This window comes from Lampetra planeri, chromosome 1 (assembly GCF_965212315.1).
Source record: "Lampetra planeri chromosome 1, kcLamPlan1.2.h2, whole genome shotgun sequence".
NCBI lineage: Eukaryota > Metazoa > Chordata > Hyperoartia > Petromyzontiformes > Petromyzontidae > Lampetra > Lampetra planeri.
The window spans coordinates 808,032-826,236 of NC_136107.1; the positions used below are offsets into that span (position 1 = coordinate 808,032).

The window sequence follows — 18,205 nt, forward strand, 5'->3', positions numbered from 1 at the left end:
AGTGTTCCTCAGTGTTCACTCAGTGTTCCTCAGTGTTCACTCAGTGTTCACTCAGTGTTCCTCAGTGTTCACTCAGTGTTCACTCAGTGTTCACTCAGTGTTCCTCAGTGTTCACTCAGTGTTCCTCAGTGTTCACTCAGTGTTCACTCAGTGTTCCTCAGTGTTCACTCAGTGTTCACTCAGTGTTCCTCAGTGTTCACTCATTGTTCCTCAGTGTTCACTCAGTGTTCACTCAGTGTTCGCTCAGTGTTCACTCATTGTTCCTCAGTGTTCACTCAGTGTTCCTCATTGTTCCTCAGTGTTCACTCAGTGTTCACTCATTGTTCCTCAGTGTTCACTCAGTGTTCACTCAGTGTTCCTCATTGTTCACTCAGTGTTCACTCAGTGTTCCTCATTGTTCGCTCAGTGTTCACTCATTGTTCCTCAGTGTTCACTCAGTGTTCACTCAGTGTTCCTCATTGTTCACTCAGTGTTCACTCAGTGTTCCTCAGTGTTCACTCAGTGTTCACTCAGTGTTCACTCAGTGTTCCTCATTGTTCACTCAGTGTTCACTCAGTGTTCCTCAGTGTTCCTCAGTGTTCACTCAGTGTTCACTCATTGTTCCTCATTGTTCCTCAGTGTTCACTCAGTGTTCACTCATTGTTCCTCAGTGTTCACTCAGTGTTCACTCAGTGTTCCTCATTGTTCACTCAGTGTTCACTCAGTGTTCACTCATTGTTCCTCAGTGTTCACTCAGTGTTCACTCAGTGTTCCTCATTGTTCACTCAGTGTTCACTCAGTGTTCCTCATTGTTCACTCAGTGTTCACTCAGTGTTCCTCATTGTTCACTCAGTGTTCCTCAGTGTTCACTCAGTGTTCCTCAGTGTTCACTCAGTGTTTCTCATTGTTCCTCAGTGTTCACTCAGTGTTCACTCAGTGTTCCTCATTGTTCCTCAGTGTTCACTCAGTGTTCACTCAGTGTTCCTCATTGTTCCTCAGTGTTCACTCAGTGTTCACTCAGTGTTCGCTCAGTGTTCACTCAGTGTTCACTCAGTGTTCCTCATTGTTCACTCAGTGTTCACTCAGTGTTCCTCATTGTTCCTCAGTGTTCACTCAGTGTTCACTCAGTGTTCACTCAGTGTTCCTCATTGTTCACTCAGTGTTCACTCAGTGTTCCTCATTGTTCCTCAGTGTTCACTCAGTGTTCACTCAGTGTTCCTCATTGTTCACTCAGTGTTCACTCAGTGTTCCTCATTGTTCCTCAGTGTTCACTCAGTGTTCACTCAGTGTTCACTCAGTGTTCACTCAGTGTTCCTCAGTGTTCACTCAGTGTTCACTCAGTGTTCACTCAGTGTTCATTCAGTGTTCCTCAGTGTTCACTCATTGTTCACTCAGTGTTCATTCAGTGTTCCTCAGTGTTCACTCAGTGTTCACTCAGTGTTCACTCAGTGTTCACTCAGTGTTCCTCAGTGTTCACTCAGTGTTCATTCAGTGTTCATTCAGTGTTCCTCAGTGTTCACTCAGTGTTCACTCAGTGTTCATTCAGTGTTCCTCAGTGTTCACTCATTGTTCCTCAGTGTTCACTCAGTGTTCACTCAGTGTTCACTCAGTGTTCCTCAGTGTTCACTCAGTGTTCACTCAGTGTTCCTCATTGTTCACTCAGTGTTCACTCAGTGTTCCTCATTGTTCCTCAGTGTTCACTCAGTGTTCACTCAGTGTTCACTCAGTGTTCCTCATTGTTCCTCAGTGTTCACTCAGTGTTCACTCAGTGTTCACTCAGTGTTCCTCAGTGTTCACTCAGTGTTCACTCAGTGTTCCTCATTGTTCACTCAGTGTTCACTCAGTGTTCCTCATTGTTCACTCAGTGTTCACTCAGTGTTCCTCATTGTTCCTCAGTGTTCACTCAGTGTTCACTCAGTGTTCCTCATTGTTCACTCAGTGTTCACTCAGTGTTCCTCATTGTTCCTCAGTGTTCACTCAGTGTTCACTCAGTGTTCACTCAGTGTTCCTCATTGTTCCTCAGTGTTCACTCAGTGTTCACTCAGTGTTCCTCATTGTTCCTCAGTGTTCCTCAGTGTTCACTCAGTGTTCCTCATTGTTCGCTCAGTGTTCACTCAGTGTTCCTCATTGTTCACTCAGTGTTCACTCAGTGTTCCTCAGTGTTCACTCAGTGTTCCTCAGTGTTCACTCAGTGTTCCTCAGTGTTCCTCAGTGTTCACTCAGTGTTCACTCAGTGTTCCTCAGTGTTCACTCAGTGTTCCTCAGTGTTCACTCAGTGTTCACTCAGTGTTCACTCAGTGTTCATTCAGTGTTCCTCATTGTTCACTCAGTGTTCACTCAGTGTTCACTCAGTGTTCCTCAGTGTTCCTCAGTGTTCACTCAGTGTTCACTCAGTGTTCCTCAGTGTTCACTCGGTGTTCCTCAGTGTTCACTCAGTGTTCACTCAGTGTTCACTCAGTGTTCACTCAGTGTTCCTCAGTGTTCACTCAGTGTTCCTCAGTGTTCACTCAGTGTTCCTCAGTGTTCACTCAGTGTTCACTCAGTGTTCACTCAGTGTTCCTCAGTGTTCATTCAGTGTTCACTCAGTGTTCACTCATTGTTCACTCAGTGTTCACTCAGTGTTCCTCAGTGTTCACTCAGTGTTCACTCAGTGTTCACTCAGTGTTCACTCAGTGTTCCTCATTGTTCACTCAGTGTTCCTCAGTGTTCACTCAGTGTTCACTCAGTGTTCCTCATTGTTCACTCAGTGTTCACTCAGTGTTCACTCAGTGTTCCTCAGTGTTCCTCAGTGTTCACTCAGTGTTCACTCAGTGTTCCTCAGTGTTCACTCAGTGTTCCTCAGTGTTCACTCAGTGTTCACTCAGTGTTCACTCAGTGTTCACTCAGTGTTCCTCAGTGTTCACTCAGTGTTCACTCAGTGTTCACTCAGTGTTCCTCAGTGTTCACTCAGTGTTCACTCAGTGTTCACTCAGTGTTCCTCAGTGTTCACTCAGTGTTCACTCAGTGTTCACTCAGTGTTCACTCACCGGTGTGCACATGCGCGTGAGCGAGTGTTGTGGAACACTGCGGCAAGCCCTTGTAATGGCTTGCCGTGTCACGGCACTGGAGAAGGTGTTGTTGTTGTTGTTGTTATTGTGACACATACGTGCAAGCTTTATTTTGCAGGAGGTGGCAGCAGAGCCCAGGTGGTTGGTGGCGCTGCACTCGTACACCCCCGTGTCCTTCTTCCCCGCCTTCACCACGGACAGGATGTGCTGCCCCTCCCTCGACACCGTCACCTTCGCCCTGCTCTCAGAGCCGAGCAGCTTCTTGTCTGCAATTGGCAGGCAGACGACAAGCAAATTACACGTTCAATAATTAGATAATATAACAGTTCTTTGCACAAAACCCACACCCGAATGAAAGCACCCCCACAATTCTGTGTCAATCGTGGAGGTTTCGTTGACAATACTTCACCACGCCGGTCGTCAGTGCGTCTTGGTGAAGGAACAGCGCCGGACCGGCTCAGATATTACGTGCCACTGATGTTTGGCCGTGGCTGGTAATCGAACTCCGGTGGCCGGGTTCATAGTGCAGTGCGCTCACCACTGTGACGCCGCTCCCCAGTTTTTGAACCGTGACACCAGAGCGAACGCGTCGCTCGCGCGACCTGTTATACGTTTCTACCACTTGGGGTTGTCAATCGTGCCGGTGCTCGGTGTACCTTTAAACCATTTGACGTCAGGCGAAGGGTTCCCGACGGGACGGCAGTACAGGGTCATGGGCTGTCCGTCCACAATGAGCTCGTCTATCAGCTTCGTTTGAAACGACGGCGGAGAAACTGTTACGCAGGAAGAAAATAAACCAAGAAGACGAGCCGATCATTGTCTTGAAGTATCACTCGCATGAGAACAACCCACAAGTAAAACCACCGTGTTGTGGCACTCTACCTTCTGAGGGCTGTTCCTTATTCTCTGAAGAAGATACTCTACGCTCATCTGGCGGCATTGAGGCTGCATCTCTGGCATCTTTTGGTGTTTGTGGCAGGTAAAATTCAGAGTTTGAGCGCTTGATCACGCCCTGACTAGTTTGCTCCTTTTCCGTGGCATCTGCCCGTTTGCCCGCCGCTTCCGAGGGTAAGGTGAGAAGCTTGGAGCTGGCATCGACGTCCGTCTGTTTCGCAAGCTTCTCTTCCGAGCGGCTGCGAGCAAGCTTCATCGAAAAGCCAGACATGGTTGCCCCGATTTTCTTTCGAAGAGATTTTCCTGGGGAGGAATGATCGTGTTTCATGGTCTCGTCTTTCTCATGGCTTAATTTTTCTTTTGAACTGCCCTTCTTTAGCGCAAGGGAAATCTTATGGCCCAGACCGCCGGACTTCCTCTTGTCGTCGCCCTCCTTGTCGGCACTGGCCAGCTTTTCCACCGAGAGTGGCCGCTTAAGCTTGAGGGATAATTTTCGAACTAAACTTGAATCCTTGTCGTGGCCCTTGGTGAGCGATGAGAGTGATGTCATTGAGGATTTTCGCGAAGATTTTTCATCAGGTGTAGCATCGACGCCTTCGATAGACTTTTGTTTCTTCGTGTCGGATGACAGTAATTTCTCCTTTGAAGGGCCCGCACGCATGTGGAACGACAGTCGCTTCATTAGACTCGATTTCCTTTTCTCCTTGTCCTCCGCCTTATTTCCTTCCGCTATCTGATCCACAGACACTGACCTCGGCAGTTTCTGATCGACACTCTGGCTTTGAGTTTTCTTGTCGTGAGCCGGCCCAGCATCTGCTGCTGCTGAGGTCCCTTGCGATGATTTTCTTTCAAGGTCACCCATACTGCCTTTCTGAGCTGCAGGCAGATTTGTGGCGATGTTTGACAGAGAAGTCCCTCTGGATTTTTCCTTATTAAGAGAGACTTTCGGAGATTCTCCTGTATCACTCGTTTTCCCTTCTATCTCTAGATTTACATCTTTGTCTTTCTTAATTACCTGAGAGAGTCTTTTAACAAGGCTGGTTGGTTTATGTTTCTCTTTCACGTATCCCTCTGTGTCTGTGGATTGCGATTCCTGCGCTGGCTCAGGAGTGGATATTTTAGCACTTGATTCGGCGCTCATTTTAACGTCATCTTTCAGATCTGCCGCGGCAGCTTCGTGTGTCGACAGTTGTTCTGCTCTCAACCCGGGCGGCGAGACGGCTTTATCATGAGCGCGTTCATGAGCTTTCCCTTCTTGCCGCTGTATAACTGTGGAAGACGACTCTGCAGCAACGAAAGTGGGTGAGGGCGCCCGTGGTTCGATCTCCTGGAACAGGGCCTGCCTTTTACTCTCCACTTCACTTCCTGCGTTTTCCTTTCCTTGTGCCTGACTGGCCAGTTCAGAACCATCCTCGGTGGACACAACAGGGCTCTTAACAACACCGCCAGACTTTATTCCTTGCTGCAGACGTTCAGCCAAGTCCTTTTTGGCGGATGCAAATCCTTTCTCAATGAGAGGCAGACGCTGCTCCTGTATCGGCTCGGAGGATACAAAGGCTATGGAAATGTCCTGTTCAAGTCTTTCTTGGGATGTTATGGTTTTTTCAGTTACATTCTCGAGGAACGGCTTGTTTTCTTCCAATGCTTTATCTCTACCCATTTCTGAGAGGTCAGTGTCATCCAACCTTTCATCTTGTTGTTTTGCGTAACTGGCCTTGTCTTTGGCGCCGTCTCTCTTGAATTTGGCCGAGAATCTCTTTACGATGTTGCCCGACTTCTTTTTCTCCTTGCCAGGACTCTCCGACTCCGAAACAACTGGAGGCTGCTCATTGGACGATTCACCTTCTGACATGACCACACCTTTCAGTGTCTCCTCGACGTCCCCTGTGATTTGTGGGGTCAACTCCTGGGATGACAATTCATTTGAGGTTAACCTTTGAACCTGACCCTGCTCAGCACCGCCCTTCTCTCCTCTTTCTTTCTCAACACTCACATCTCTGGGACTGTCTCTTTTCAGCGCAATCGAAAGCCTCTTGGTTAGACTGTCTGGCTTCATTTTCTCCTTTTCTTCACTCTTCCCGACTCCTGCAGCGCTCATCTTGTCAACAGCATCCGACCGTCCACCTTTCTGAGGCAAATCCTGTGTTTGTGCACCCTCTGAAGATGCCGACACCTGCGGTGACGTTTTTTCAGATGGCCCCGAATCTCCCGTAAGGAGTCGTCTTGACAGCAACGAGCGGTCCCCGTCGACATCTCCCACCGAAGGCTGCAGCTGCACTGCCTCGTGGTTTTCTGGTCCAGCCGGGGCTTGCTTCGACGACAACGTTTTCTCATCTTTGTGATCATCATCGGACAATGCACTGTTTTCGTGTGCTCGCTTGTCCTTTTTTAACCTGGAAGACAGCCGTCTGATGAGGTTGCTTGACTTCTTTTTCTCCTTGACAGCACCCTCGGACTCTGAGGCTTCTGCTCGCTCAGCTGTTGGTATTTCCCGTGCTTTATCTCTCACGTCTGAGATTTGTGGGTGGACCTCTCGCTCGGAAAGATCACTGTCATCCTCCTTGTCTCCTCTCGCTGTTTCAGAACTGACCCCCTTTGAGTGGTCCTTCTTTAGGGCGTCGGACAGTCTCTTGACGATGCTGCTGGATTTCTTGGTTTCCTTGCCATGACTCTGAGAGTCTGAGGAGAGCGACGGCTCCGCGCTTGATGCATTCTCAGAGGTCTTCATATCCTCTTCTCGGGTTTTCCAAAAAGCATCTGGAATGTCCACCATGGCCTCGCAAGACAAATGGGTCTTTAACTCCTGAGAAAGGGGAGTTTCTAATTTAGCTTTTTCATCACTTTGTTGTTCCTGACCGGCTCTCTCTCTTGAACCGACTTTCGACGAGATCGAAAATCTCTCAGCGATGGTCAATGGCTTGTTTTTCCCAACATCGTGATCCAGGACAGCGGTTGCCGATTGAAATGTTTCTATCGGTTCGAGCATTCCCTTTTCCTCCAGCTTACTGATGTGTTCAACTGGATGGCTTTGCTTTGACTCTACAATTATAGCGTGTTCCATATCACTTTCACTGGCCCTCTCTTCTTCTCCATGCGTTATCTTCTCTTTCAGGTTGTCCTTCTTAAATTTTCCAGAGATCCGGTCGATGATGCTGCTGCTGTGCTTTTTCTCCTTACTATGACCCTTCGACTCTTGCCAATCCACGTTCGGCATAGGCTCACGTGCAAACGCGTCTCCCGCCACAAGTTCGCTTAGATCCACTGGAATTTTTGTGGCAGCGACGTGAGGCGAAGGTTGACCGCCTTTCACGGGCTCCTGAGATACAGGCTCGCCCCGTGGCTCCTCGTCATTTCCTTTCCCGTGGCTGTCCTCTACGTGACTGACCGGTTTCAAAACAGCTGAGAGGCGCTTGGTCAGGCTAATTGGCTTCTTCTTTTCTTTGACTTCCTCTATCTTTCCTTCTGTGTGAGGTATCTGATGCTCGCTCGTCCCACCTGAGCGCTGGGGCTCGATTTTAAATTTTTCTTGAGGCGTTCCCAATATTTCCGATCGTCTCGGGCCTTGTGTTACATTGTGAGTGGTGACAGATTCCTCGTGCGGTTTACTTTCCGTTTCCTTCTCTCCGCTGATCTCTTTAGGGCTCTCCTTGTTCACCGAGAGAGACATTTTTTTCATGATGCCGCTGGATTTATTTTTCTCCTTGCACTGCCCCTCACTGCCAGGGGAGTCGGATGCCAGCGACGGTTCCCGCATTGCGTTATCATCGACTTTATCTGAATTCTTCACGATGATTATTTTAGTTACCAATGGGGTTTCTGCGGATACTCCATGAGCAGGTTGCCTCGATTTCATCGCCTGCTGATTGTCCGATTCATCGCATGGCTTCTCTCCCTCTACTTGTTCGTGGATGTCCTGCTGTGGATGGTCCAACTTTAATTTCACAGCAATCATTTGGACTATGCTGCTTGGCTTCTTTTCATCCATAACTTCAACTATCTTTCCTTCTTCCGCCAACATCACTTCTGCAACATCCAGTTTCTTTTTTTTGTGAGGCAGCTGCTGTGTTTCCACGGCTCCTCCTACACCCCTCGATCCTGATGGGAACATTAGTTTACATTTTTCATCACGGGTCTCTTGAGCCTCTTTTTCTCCAGTAATTGAAGGGGTCGTCGATTCAGCCTCTTCTTCCCTAAGTTCCACGGCGCTGTCCGTTTGGTCTTCCTCTTTGGGACTGTCCTTTTTCAGAGTGACAGAAAACATTTTGATGATACTGGTGGATTTCTTCTCCTTGCCATGATCCTCACAATCTGTGAGCTCAGATCCCACCGAGGAATCGGCTGCTGGTTTTCCATCACTGGCGTCTGTGGTCTCGGGTGCACTTTGTTTTGCGTCCAATGCCACGATCGTGGCAGCACAAGCAGCATGAGCTGGATGTTTTTCATGTTCTGACTTTGATGGAGGCACCGGTTTCTCTGGCTTCCCCTCCTTTTCTCTTTCATGGCCATCCTCCTTGTGACTGTCAGATTTTAGTTTGACGGAGAATAGTTTTGCTAGGCCACCCGGAGCCTTCTTTTCCTTTTCCTCACTCCTGCCGTCTTCCACAAGTGCCTGGTCAGCAGATGCCGATTCTTGTGCCTTCTGAGCCTCCTTCTGCTCCAGAGCATCTTCTATGACCTCTGCTACTAATCTGTACTCAAATCTGCTTGGCTGCTGTTCCTGAACATAGGTTGGGGTTGAGTGAGCGTGCCCGTGGCCTAGAGGGTGGCTCGGCTTTAACCCCGGGGGTTGGGCAGTCTCAGCATCTGGTTTCACCTCCCTTGAGTGATGATGGGCCAGGTCTTTGGGACTGTCTTTCTTCAGCATGACAGAGAATTTTTTTATGATGCCACCACCGCTGCCGCTTGATTTCTGTTCTTCAGACCCCATAGACTCTGAGCCCAGCGAGGGCTCGTGCACTGGGCTTTGTTCCGAAGCGCTCGTATCACCGTGCACGCGCCCCTTCGAATCTGCTGCCATTTTGGTGTCGGTCTCATGAGCTGGCCTGTGACAGATCGGTTCATCCTGCGGCTTTTCTTCCCTTCTTTGCCCGTGATGGTCCTCTTCAGGACCATCTGGCTTCAGCGTGACAGAAAAGAGTCTGGCTAAACTGCTGGGCATCTTATCAATGTCTTCTCTCCTCTTACTATCTTCCGCAAGTGTTCTTTCAGCAGCAGTCAACTGTTTTCCTTTGAGAAGCAGTTTCTGTTCTTGAGGAGATTCCGTGGAGCCTGGTTCCTCTGACGGCTCATGTTTGTTTTTTTGCTCAGATTTTCCCGAGCCTTTAGGCGCGTCGTGCGACTTGGCGGTTTTCAGATGAGGCTGCGCTGAGGGTCGGCTCGGTGTTAACTCTTGAGAAGGGGCTTCTATTTTCTCTTCACATTGTTGTTCGTGGACCCCTTCGTTGGGAGCATCTTTCTTAAGGCTGACCGTGAATCTCTTTAGGATGCTGCCAGGTTCCTTCTTGTCCTTGCCATGGCTTTCTGACTCTAATCCTGCTGAAGGCTCAGAATGCCCTTTTGCTTGAGGAGTACTCTTATGGCTGTGCAAATATTCTTTTGTATCTGGCGATATTTTTGCGGCGGCTTCGCGAGCTGAAGGTTCAAAATGTGGCTTCCTCTCCTTTTCACTTTCATGGCCGTCCTCCTTGTGACTGTCGGACTTCAGTTTGACGGAGAATAGTTTGGCTAGGCCGCCCGGGGCCTTCTTATCCTTTTCCTCACTCTTCCTACCGTCTTCCGCTAATGCCTGGTCAGCAGATGCCGATTCTTGTGCCTTCTGAGCCTCCTTCTGCTCCAGAGCATCTTCTATGGCCTCTGCTACTAATCTGTACTCAAATCTGCTTGGTTGCTGTTCCTGAACGTAGGTTGGGGTTGAGTGAGCGTGCCCGTGGCCTAGAGGGTGGCTCGGCTTTAACTCTAGGGACTGGGCTGACTCCTTTGCTGGACCTCCAGCGACTTCCTTGGCAGTATCTTTCTTCAGTTTGACAGAGAGTCTTTTCATGATGCCACCAGACTTCTTTTCCTTGCCGTGATCCTCTGACTCGGATCCCAGTGAGGCCTCTCGTGCTGGGTTTCCCTCAGAAGCTCTCCCATCGTCACGCGCATGTTTCTTCACATCTCCTGGTAATTTTGCAGCAGAAGACTGACTCTGCTTGGTCTCCTTGAAGACCAGCTCATCGTGCGGCTTCACTTCCTTTCCTCTTCCGTGACCGTCGTCTCTGAGGCTATCCGGCTTCAATGCAATGGAAAGCCGCTTGAGAATACCGCCGGACTTACGTTTATCTCCATCGTCCTTCGTGCCTTTATCAGCGGTCATCTTCTCCGCAGAAACGAATCCCTTTACTTCAGGCGGCTGTTGCTCCTGCAGGGCCTCGGCAGACATTTTTGTTGACCTCTCCCGAGAAACTTCTGAGCTGTCGGGCTCCTTGCCAGTTTTTTTGGGAGCAGCGTGCTTCTGTTTGGAATCTTTCTCCGAAATCTGCTGCAACTGCTCTTCTGACATGTCTTTTTTCCCTTTCCCTCGGCCGAGCTCTGAGAGCCCGGTCTTCTTCAAAGCATCAGAGAGTTTCTTGGCTATGCCGCTTGATTTATTTTCTTCCTTTAAGTCACCTTCCGCTCCCAGCTCTCTCACCATTTCTGCATCCTTACTGGATTTCTCCGTTTTGTTTGATGGGATTTGTGCAATGGAAGTTTGTTCACTGGCAGACACTTCTGGATGCTCTTGAGAATCTAATTTCTTCTCTGAAATGGCACCACCCGCAATGCCAACTGTGTGACTGGGCTTCTCACGTAGGCCCTCGGGCACCAATGTCACAGAAAACATTTTGGAAGGGCTACCTGACTTGTCCTCTATTTCTGAGCGCTCACCGAGCCATGGCTGCTTTTGTTCAGAATGCTTCTGTTTAAAATGTAGAGGAAGATCGGGTATCTGCTCCACCTGCTTGGGCTTCATCTCCATGTCAACGTTTTGCAGAACATTTCCAGAAGCGGGGTGGCTTTGCTTTACCGTGTGGACAGCCGATGGCCCAAGTCCCGCCCTTGTGTCAATTTCGGAAAAGGTCATCGCCGTTGCAAACGATCGCTTGGGCTTTTCGGGGGCAAGCTGATCCCGGACAACTTCTGTGGGCATCTTTGCTCCTGGAAGCTCTTGTGCAGATTTTTTCTTTAAGGCATCGAAATCGGCCCTCAGGTTGGCGGCAGGGTCCCCCGTTACGTTTTCTTTGGAGCTGCTCTGCCACCGCGCAATCGAAAACATTTTTGAAACACCTCCCACCCTCTGTTTTTCATCCCCATCGTCCTTTCCATCGCCCTGTTCTTTCTCACCTTCATCTGCAAGTTGAGACATTTTCTCCGAGGAGGATGGTCGTTTGAGCTTCTGCGACAATCTGCGAATGATGCTCTTGTCCCTGTCCTGCTTTTGAGGGGGTTCCGTTGATTCAGATTCTGACTTTTCTGCCATGGTCTCCAGCTCATCCTTCACCTTTTTCTTTACCGCCCCGTGAGGATCGACGGCAATGAGTACGGGAGCGTTGACTTGCCTCGGCCTGTACACCTCCTCCTCGTCGGCCCATGCAGGCCTCAGCACCTGCTCTTCGGACCTTGCCTTGTTTAGAAACGGGAACACTCGGTGTATGGACGACTCGTGCTTCTTTTTAAACTTGGCCTCAAATATGGCTTCGGAAGCGATGTTTTTGATCTCGTTTATCTTATCACCGGAGACTGAATATTGCCCCAGCGCGGCCCTCTCACCCCTGAGTGTCGGCGCCGAGGGGGTTCTGTTTCTAGTTGAGAATCGAGCAAAGCGCGGAGGTTCGGTTCCCAATGGCAACGACCTCATTCCTTCAGTGGACGAATGCCTTTGCATTCCACCTTGGGCAGAGAAAGGACCTTGCTGCTGCACAGGTACCACTGGGAATCTCTGAGCCTTCACCGATGCGACGTGTGGAGGGATCTGTTTAAGCTGACCGATGACGGGGACCTGCGCTTTTAAAGGCAGCGTGGGCGATTTGCGGATTTGTGATGATATCGGAGCGTGCGCTTGAGACGGTTCTGCCGCACTCCTGGTGGACGGATGTACAACACCAAAGGTCGGCGCTGGCGGGGCCTCCGCCAATTTGGCAAATGGAACGTTCCTTTGCATTTTGCCCATTTCAGCCGTCTCCGTTGGTTCAGGTGCCTGCTTTCTCTGGGCCAACTCGCTGGTCCTGTCTGGCCTCGGTGGCAGGGACGAGGTCCGGATTTTGTCACTCCAAGGTCTGGAAATGGCATCGGGGTGCACCTGTCGGGGGTCACGCAACTCAATGAGCTTGCTTTCGATCGGGTCGCCACCCAGCAGCCTCTGACGGATCACTTCGAGCCGCTGGGAGAAATCTTCGGCGGCTGTGACAGGGGTCATCGCTCCCGGTTTCCTGCGCGCCGGGTCGTCGTGGATTCCTCCCGTTTGGCCCGGGCTCCGACTTCTTCCTCGGCTCAGCTCCATTGACATGGACTTCTTGATTCCCTGTGCCGCGTGGCCGGCCAAAGTGCCGAGCTCGCTGTCCATCGAGCCTGATCTCTGAAGGTTGCTTCTTCGCCGCTGCCTAGGAGACTCCGTTCGCCGGGAGACGTCCAGAGCGTCTTCGTCAGACGATGAGGACACCGGCGGCTCGGCCTCCGTGGAGCGCCGTCTGCTGCGGCGCCGCGCCCTCCCGGACCCGGGAGAGGCCTTCGGAGAGGCCTTTGGTGAAGCCTTCGGCTCAACCTCCATCGCCCTGTCGCCCTCCTCTCTTGCCTTTTGCGGCTGCTCCACAGCAGCTCCTCTCCACGATTGCTGACGCTTGTCCCGAGAGCCGAATAGAAAGCAGAAAGCAAAGGAGAGCACATTGGCACATGACGAACACATCGTTACACAATAGCAAGTTTGAGCAGATCTCCGTTCAGTGTCTCCACATATAAATGCAAGTACTTTAGTTCATTGGCCTATTAGTTTTCCAGACCAATATTTTCTAGCAGCATTCATTTAAGCAAGCGATATATGGAATGGTTTAGACCTTTCTGGGCCTCATCACCAGTCAGGCTTGTTACAATTTTTTTACCGTTACCTTTATGCGGCGATTATTAAATCAGTGCGGCGCTATGACCGAGCATTCATCACACCTCCTGCGTGGCGGCGTACGCGGCCACTGGCGCGCCAGCGTGCTTTGACATGGAGGGAGCAAGCGGGGCTTCCGGTCTTCTCAAGCCCCCCCCAAAACCGGACATGGGGGAAAAAACGTTGGCCTCATCCGAGTCGTCGGAGGTGGAAGAGATGAGCGAGGGGTCGGCGAGGTGCCGAGGCACCCCCAGGGACTGCTGCCCCACGGTGGCGGCCAGCAGCTGGGGGATGGAGCGCATGACCAGGTTGGCTCGGTGGGCGATGAGGGCACTCTGGGGGAGAAGAAAGGAGGGAGGTTTAGCGGCACGGCTGGGCCCCCATCTCCAACGGAACGCGCCACTGGTGGTTGCTGCGATGCATGGTAAAGTTCGAATGCAACGCTGGGGTTTGCAACGAATGTTATTACAACACTGGGGAGAGAGAGGAAAAAGGTAGAGTAGCAGGTGTACAGGACCACGGTATGTACAACAGAAACGATTATTAATTAGGCTCATAATCTATGAGCCATTCGCGCCATTTTATGCACGAAACGGGTGAAGCGACGAAACGCAGGGAGGACAAGATGGCTTCCCAAAACCAGACTCGTTGCTCATTGCTTCTGTTGTCAGAATTAAATCATATTTGTAATAACCAGCCTGGTGAAGTATAGTCAAACAACCCTCATGACTGAAATCCTGCATGGAGGCCTTGATCTAGCGAAGGATTGACAAGGGAAGTGTTTAAACTAAAACTAAACTATTTTTTTAATGTACCAGGTAAGGCCCACTGAGCTATATGGCGACCTGGCCACAAATTATAACTCAACAAAGTGGCTTTTCAAGTGGGCATGCTTTCGCAACCAAATACATTTCTAAATATGGAGGGGAAAACCAGAGGACCTAGAGAAAAATCCACTCGAGCACGGGGAGAGACGCACGCAAGCTCCAAATATAGAGCAGGTGTCAGGGTCGGGGTCGAACCCACAACCTTTTGTATATTAGGCGAGGGGGATAACATCTCCCAGCGGGAGCGCATTCGCCACTTGTTGCAAGGGTCCATGGTTCTAATCCAGTGACCAGCCTGGTTAATACTATGGTGTGGCATGAACCGTAAACACACTACGCGCTGTCTGCTTCACAGTGGACGTTAAAGATGCCGTGACGTCATTCCAGAGAGGAGGCCACTGTGTGCCGGTGTCAGGGTCCAAACGTGCCAAGTTTGAAAAATGATTCGTAAATTACTCAATTGGAATCTACAAAGCAATCATCGCCTCCTCCTGGGAAAATTGAGTCTTTCACGGGTAAACAAGTAAATAAATAGCTTTTTCAGTTTATATCATAATAATAATAATGTTTGACACTGTCAATCCACTGCTGGATGCAGGCCTGCCCGCACTTGACAACTGACGTTTTAACTGAAAAACTCGAGTTGCCAGGACCTAAGTGCTGTGCTTGAAACCATTGCAAAACACCTCCAACCCTCTGCACCAACATACGTGTAATGAATTCAATCACGTGACTATTATTATTATTCTACAATGCTTTAATATTCCCGATCGTGTAATCACTTCGAAACCTAATTTTTTTTTTACCAGGGCACAAATCACCAGGTTCACACAGCGGTGCCATTTGCTGGAGCAGGCAAAAAAAACCGAGCCGGGAAAGGTCACGACCCGCTCCAACTCTGCACCCCGTGCCAGGCGTACGAGCAGAGAGTAAAGCCTGCTGCCTTTCACCACCCACTGCCACTTGCCTGCCACTTCCTGCGGTTGAGGAAGTACTTGAGCCTGTCCGTGCCAATGTTCACCAGCCCGGTCTGGGGCGAGACGGCAGCCTGCGCAGATTTACAACGACAGTCACTCAAGAGCAGAGAACAGTTTGGCTATCGGCAACGGTTCGGGCCATGTACAACGATGTAACACGTCTAGCTACAGCTGCTGATATTACAGTGGCCTCTTTGTATCTTTGTGTGTTCACTTTTATCGCACCCTACGTAGCCAACTGTGCTAATAGAAAATGCTGGGAAGGACAACAACTAAACACGTTTTCAATCTTTGTGTGATGAAGGACTCGTGGTATTTGTATAGAAAGTGTAAATAAAAGTTACAATTGTTAATTGATTGAAGCTTCGGTCATGTGGGACGTAAAAGAAAATGGCTGTATCACGGGTCTTTAAACAACACGCACCTTGAACCACGGATGTTTTTGGCAATCGGAAGCGGATGGCCTGTCACTGCGCAAGAAGACAACATATTGTTATAATTAAATCTCCCACCGGTACGACGATAAACGTAACACAGAAGCAAGTGTCTGGAGTGACTGCATGGGAACATTCTTCGTGCTTTACCCTGCAGGAAAGCCTCACCGAGTGTCGTGTGACGTGCGGGTCATTTTTACAATTTGGACCACGTCGCCAGCACACAACGGCCGACCCTTGAGAATGTCATCACAGACTGTCAAGCGGGTGGCGCGTCGTATTACGGCGAGTGCAAACCGCATGAAATAACCAGGGCGGCCGCGGGATTCTAACCGTGGACTAAGCCGGTGAACGCGCTGCCGCTGGGCCCCATTGATACCCTTGACGATGCCGTTTGGAATTCTGGGACTTTGGGCCCTGTGCTCGGCAAGCGTGAGGAAACAAGCCCTCCAGAAGCAACAACAACGAGAACCCCTCCAGAAACAACAACAACAACAACAACCCCCCGAGAAACAACAACAACCCCTCTAGAAACAACAACGACAACAACCCCTCGATAAACAACAACAACAACCCGTCCAGACCTGGGGTTGATGGTCATGAGGCGCGCGACGAAGTCGGCGGCGAGCGGGGAGAGCCCCTCAAGCGGCCGCTCCGTGCTGATGCGCCCGTCCCGCACGTTCAGCAGCGTCGCCCGGTCGCTGTCGCCCACGAACGGCGAGGCGCCCGTCAGGCTGCACGCCGCGGTCGCAACGCACGAGACAGACGCGTCAACAATGAAGGCCGACGATGGGCTCCGGTAACCGAGACGCCGCATCAGGGATAGAAATTGATTCTCGCGTGCAGGGTTACGCGCGTCGGATCTCGCGGGAGATTGGATCGGTTATGTATCATGCAAACGATCTGGTGTTACGCAGAAGCGCTCGTGCAAACGAGGTAGAGAACACAACAAATGGTAAAAATGAGAAGAAAAGGAATTGATTCTTCAATTGAATTGTGATCTGGAATCGTGACCATCGATCATCGTGTCGCTGGGGGGGTAGATCGTGGTGAGTAGGCGGTAGGCGGTGCGAGTCGCCTCCAGCAGCCTGGCGCCTAGCGACCCGAATGCGAATAACTCACACCACGTTCACTCTACGCGAAGTGACTGCACGAGGGCCACTTACCAGACATAGGTTATCACTCCAACAGGCCTGCAAGACATACACGTGTACAGTCGGTTATGTTCAGAAGTGTTGCAAAATAATCCAATAGAACAACATTATTCTGCCACTTTCAAGAACAGGCAAACCAATCCCTGTACCGTTTCAAAACCCTAGCAATCAACTCAACTTAATTGAAAATACACGCATCACTCCACTGAAAATGTTCATCACGGCAATTGAATGTGTATATCATCATTAGCCATGATCAATCTACTGCTGGGTGAAGACCTCTCTAAACTGCCGCCATAACTGTTGTTACATTGTTTTAATAGCTTTATTTTGGTGATTCGAAAACATATGGTTAATCTAAATTGTCTTATGGTTGTTATTGTTGACTTGCACCACATTGGGATTTTTTCATACTTTTTTAAAAATATTTGCTGGTTTATTCCAGGATGTTTCTGTTGCGCGTCGTCGCTTTAAGATGTTCTCTGTTCATATTTTGTTTGTTGCGGTTGCACGGCTCAACTAATAAATTTACTTGAATAATAAATGAACTTGAACTAAATCACTTCTCACGATTATGCAAACGTTGTAAACAAGTAAATAAATACACGTTATTATTATTATTTGTATTATTTTAGTTCGCCCGACATTTTTTTCGCCACAACGACGACTCGTGGGGTAACGTCGGCGGCGCCCACCAGATGTCGGTCGCCGGGGACACGGGCTGCTGGCGCGCCACCTCGGGCGCGACGAACTCGGGCGTTCCGTACAGGCAGCGCTGGGCCTCGCCCTCCCTCAGCTCCTGCGCGAAGCCAAAGTCGCAGATCTTGATGTCGTCGCCGTCCGAGTGAACCATGAGCACGTTCGCCGGCTGTCGACGAGAGAGGGGAACAAAACGCGCGCCGTCAAGTCGTCGTGAGGCGCGACCCGCGTGTGTGGCCCCCTCTGTGATGGATGGGAGGCCGCCCAGCATTGTGGCGTTTGGAGCTTTTGGACGAAATGGTCGCCACGCCGATCGGCGCAGGTTGGTTAAGGCGCGGGGGGCACAGAGGTGGAAAGGTATAAATCGAGTCCAACAACAGTAGCGACAACGACGGCGGCGCATTGAGGCGGTCGTGGTGATGCGACGGCAACGATCGTGGCGGCGATTGTGGCAAGTTACGAGAGGCGAGGCGGCACTGCGAGGCCTGTGGAGGGTGACAGCCGGTGAGGCCGCCCGGTCGCAAGAGGGTGGCCAAGGACCCCCTCGCGTCCAGCACACAGCGCCTTCCACCGACCTCCACCCTCACCGAGCGGTGACCGCACGTGAGCTGCGCTCACCTTGATGTCGAGGTGGAGGACGCGGGACCGATGGAGGTAGTCAAGGCCTTCCAGCAGCTGCCAAATGTACGGCTGAACCTGCCAAAGCGAGCACAAGCTCCGAGTAAATCTCTTGGGAAAGTGTGTTGCATGTACGTCGAACTTCTTTCGCACCGTACGTAGCCAACCGTGCTAACCGGAGGTGCGGTTGGCTACGTACGGTGCGGAATGAGAGCACGGAGCAGCCACGACTCGCTCCCATCGACCCCACGTGAACTGCACTGGACAACAGTGATTAGCCAACAACAACAACTCGCATGTGTGATGCGCCCATCGCGTAACAAATGTCTCCGAACGTAGAGATACGGAAGGAAATGGGAGGGAATGTTGAGTAAGTGAGCAAGACAAGGAGGAAAAAGAAGCAATGAAGGAGGCGAGAAGGCATGGGGCTGCAGAGAGACATTAAAGCAGAAAGAGAGAGGGAGTTT

At 50.5% G+C, this 18,205-nt stretch overlaps 1 protein-coding gene across 1 annotated transcript in view; it reads right to left on the reverse strand.

Annotated features, from left to right (window-relative positions):
• Positions 1–18,205, reverse strand: part of LOC144723080 (uncharacterized) — a 51,538-nt gene that overhangs the window by 23,397 nt on the left and 9,936 nt on the right. Inside the window, exons 14-23 of the mRNA XM_078601652.1 lie at positions 17,739–17,816; positions 17,117–17,289; positions 16,434–16,460; positions 15,852–16,001; positions 15,258–15,303; positions 14,824–14,904; positions 13,095–13,364; positions 3,909–12,774; positions 3,683–3,799; positions 3,125–3,292 (exon numbers count right to left, since the gene is read on the reverse strand). Coding sequence (XP_078457778.1) covers positions 3,125–3,292; positions 3,683–3,799; positions 3,909–12,774; positions 13,095–13,364; positions 14,824–14,904; positions 15,258–15,303; positions 15,852–16,001; positions 16,434–16,460; positions 17,117–17,289; positions 17,739–17,816 — 9,976 coding nt within the window. The remainder of the gene's footprint in view (positions 1–3,124; positions 3,293–3,682; positions 3,800–3,908; positions 12,775–13,094; positions 13,365–14,823; positions 14,905–15,257; positions 15,304–15,851; positions 16,002–16,433; positions 16,461–17,116; positions 17,290–17,738; positions 17,817–18,205) is intronic.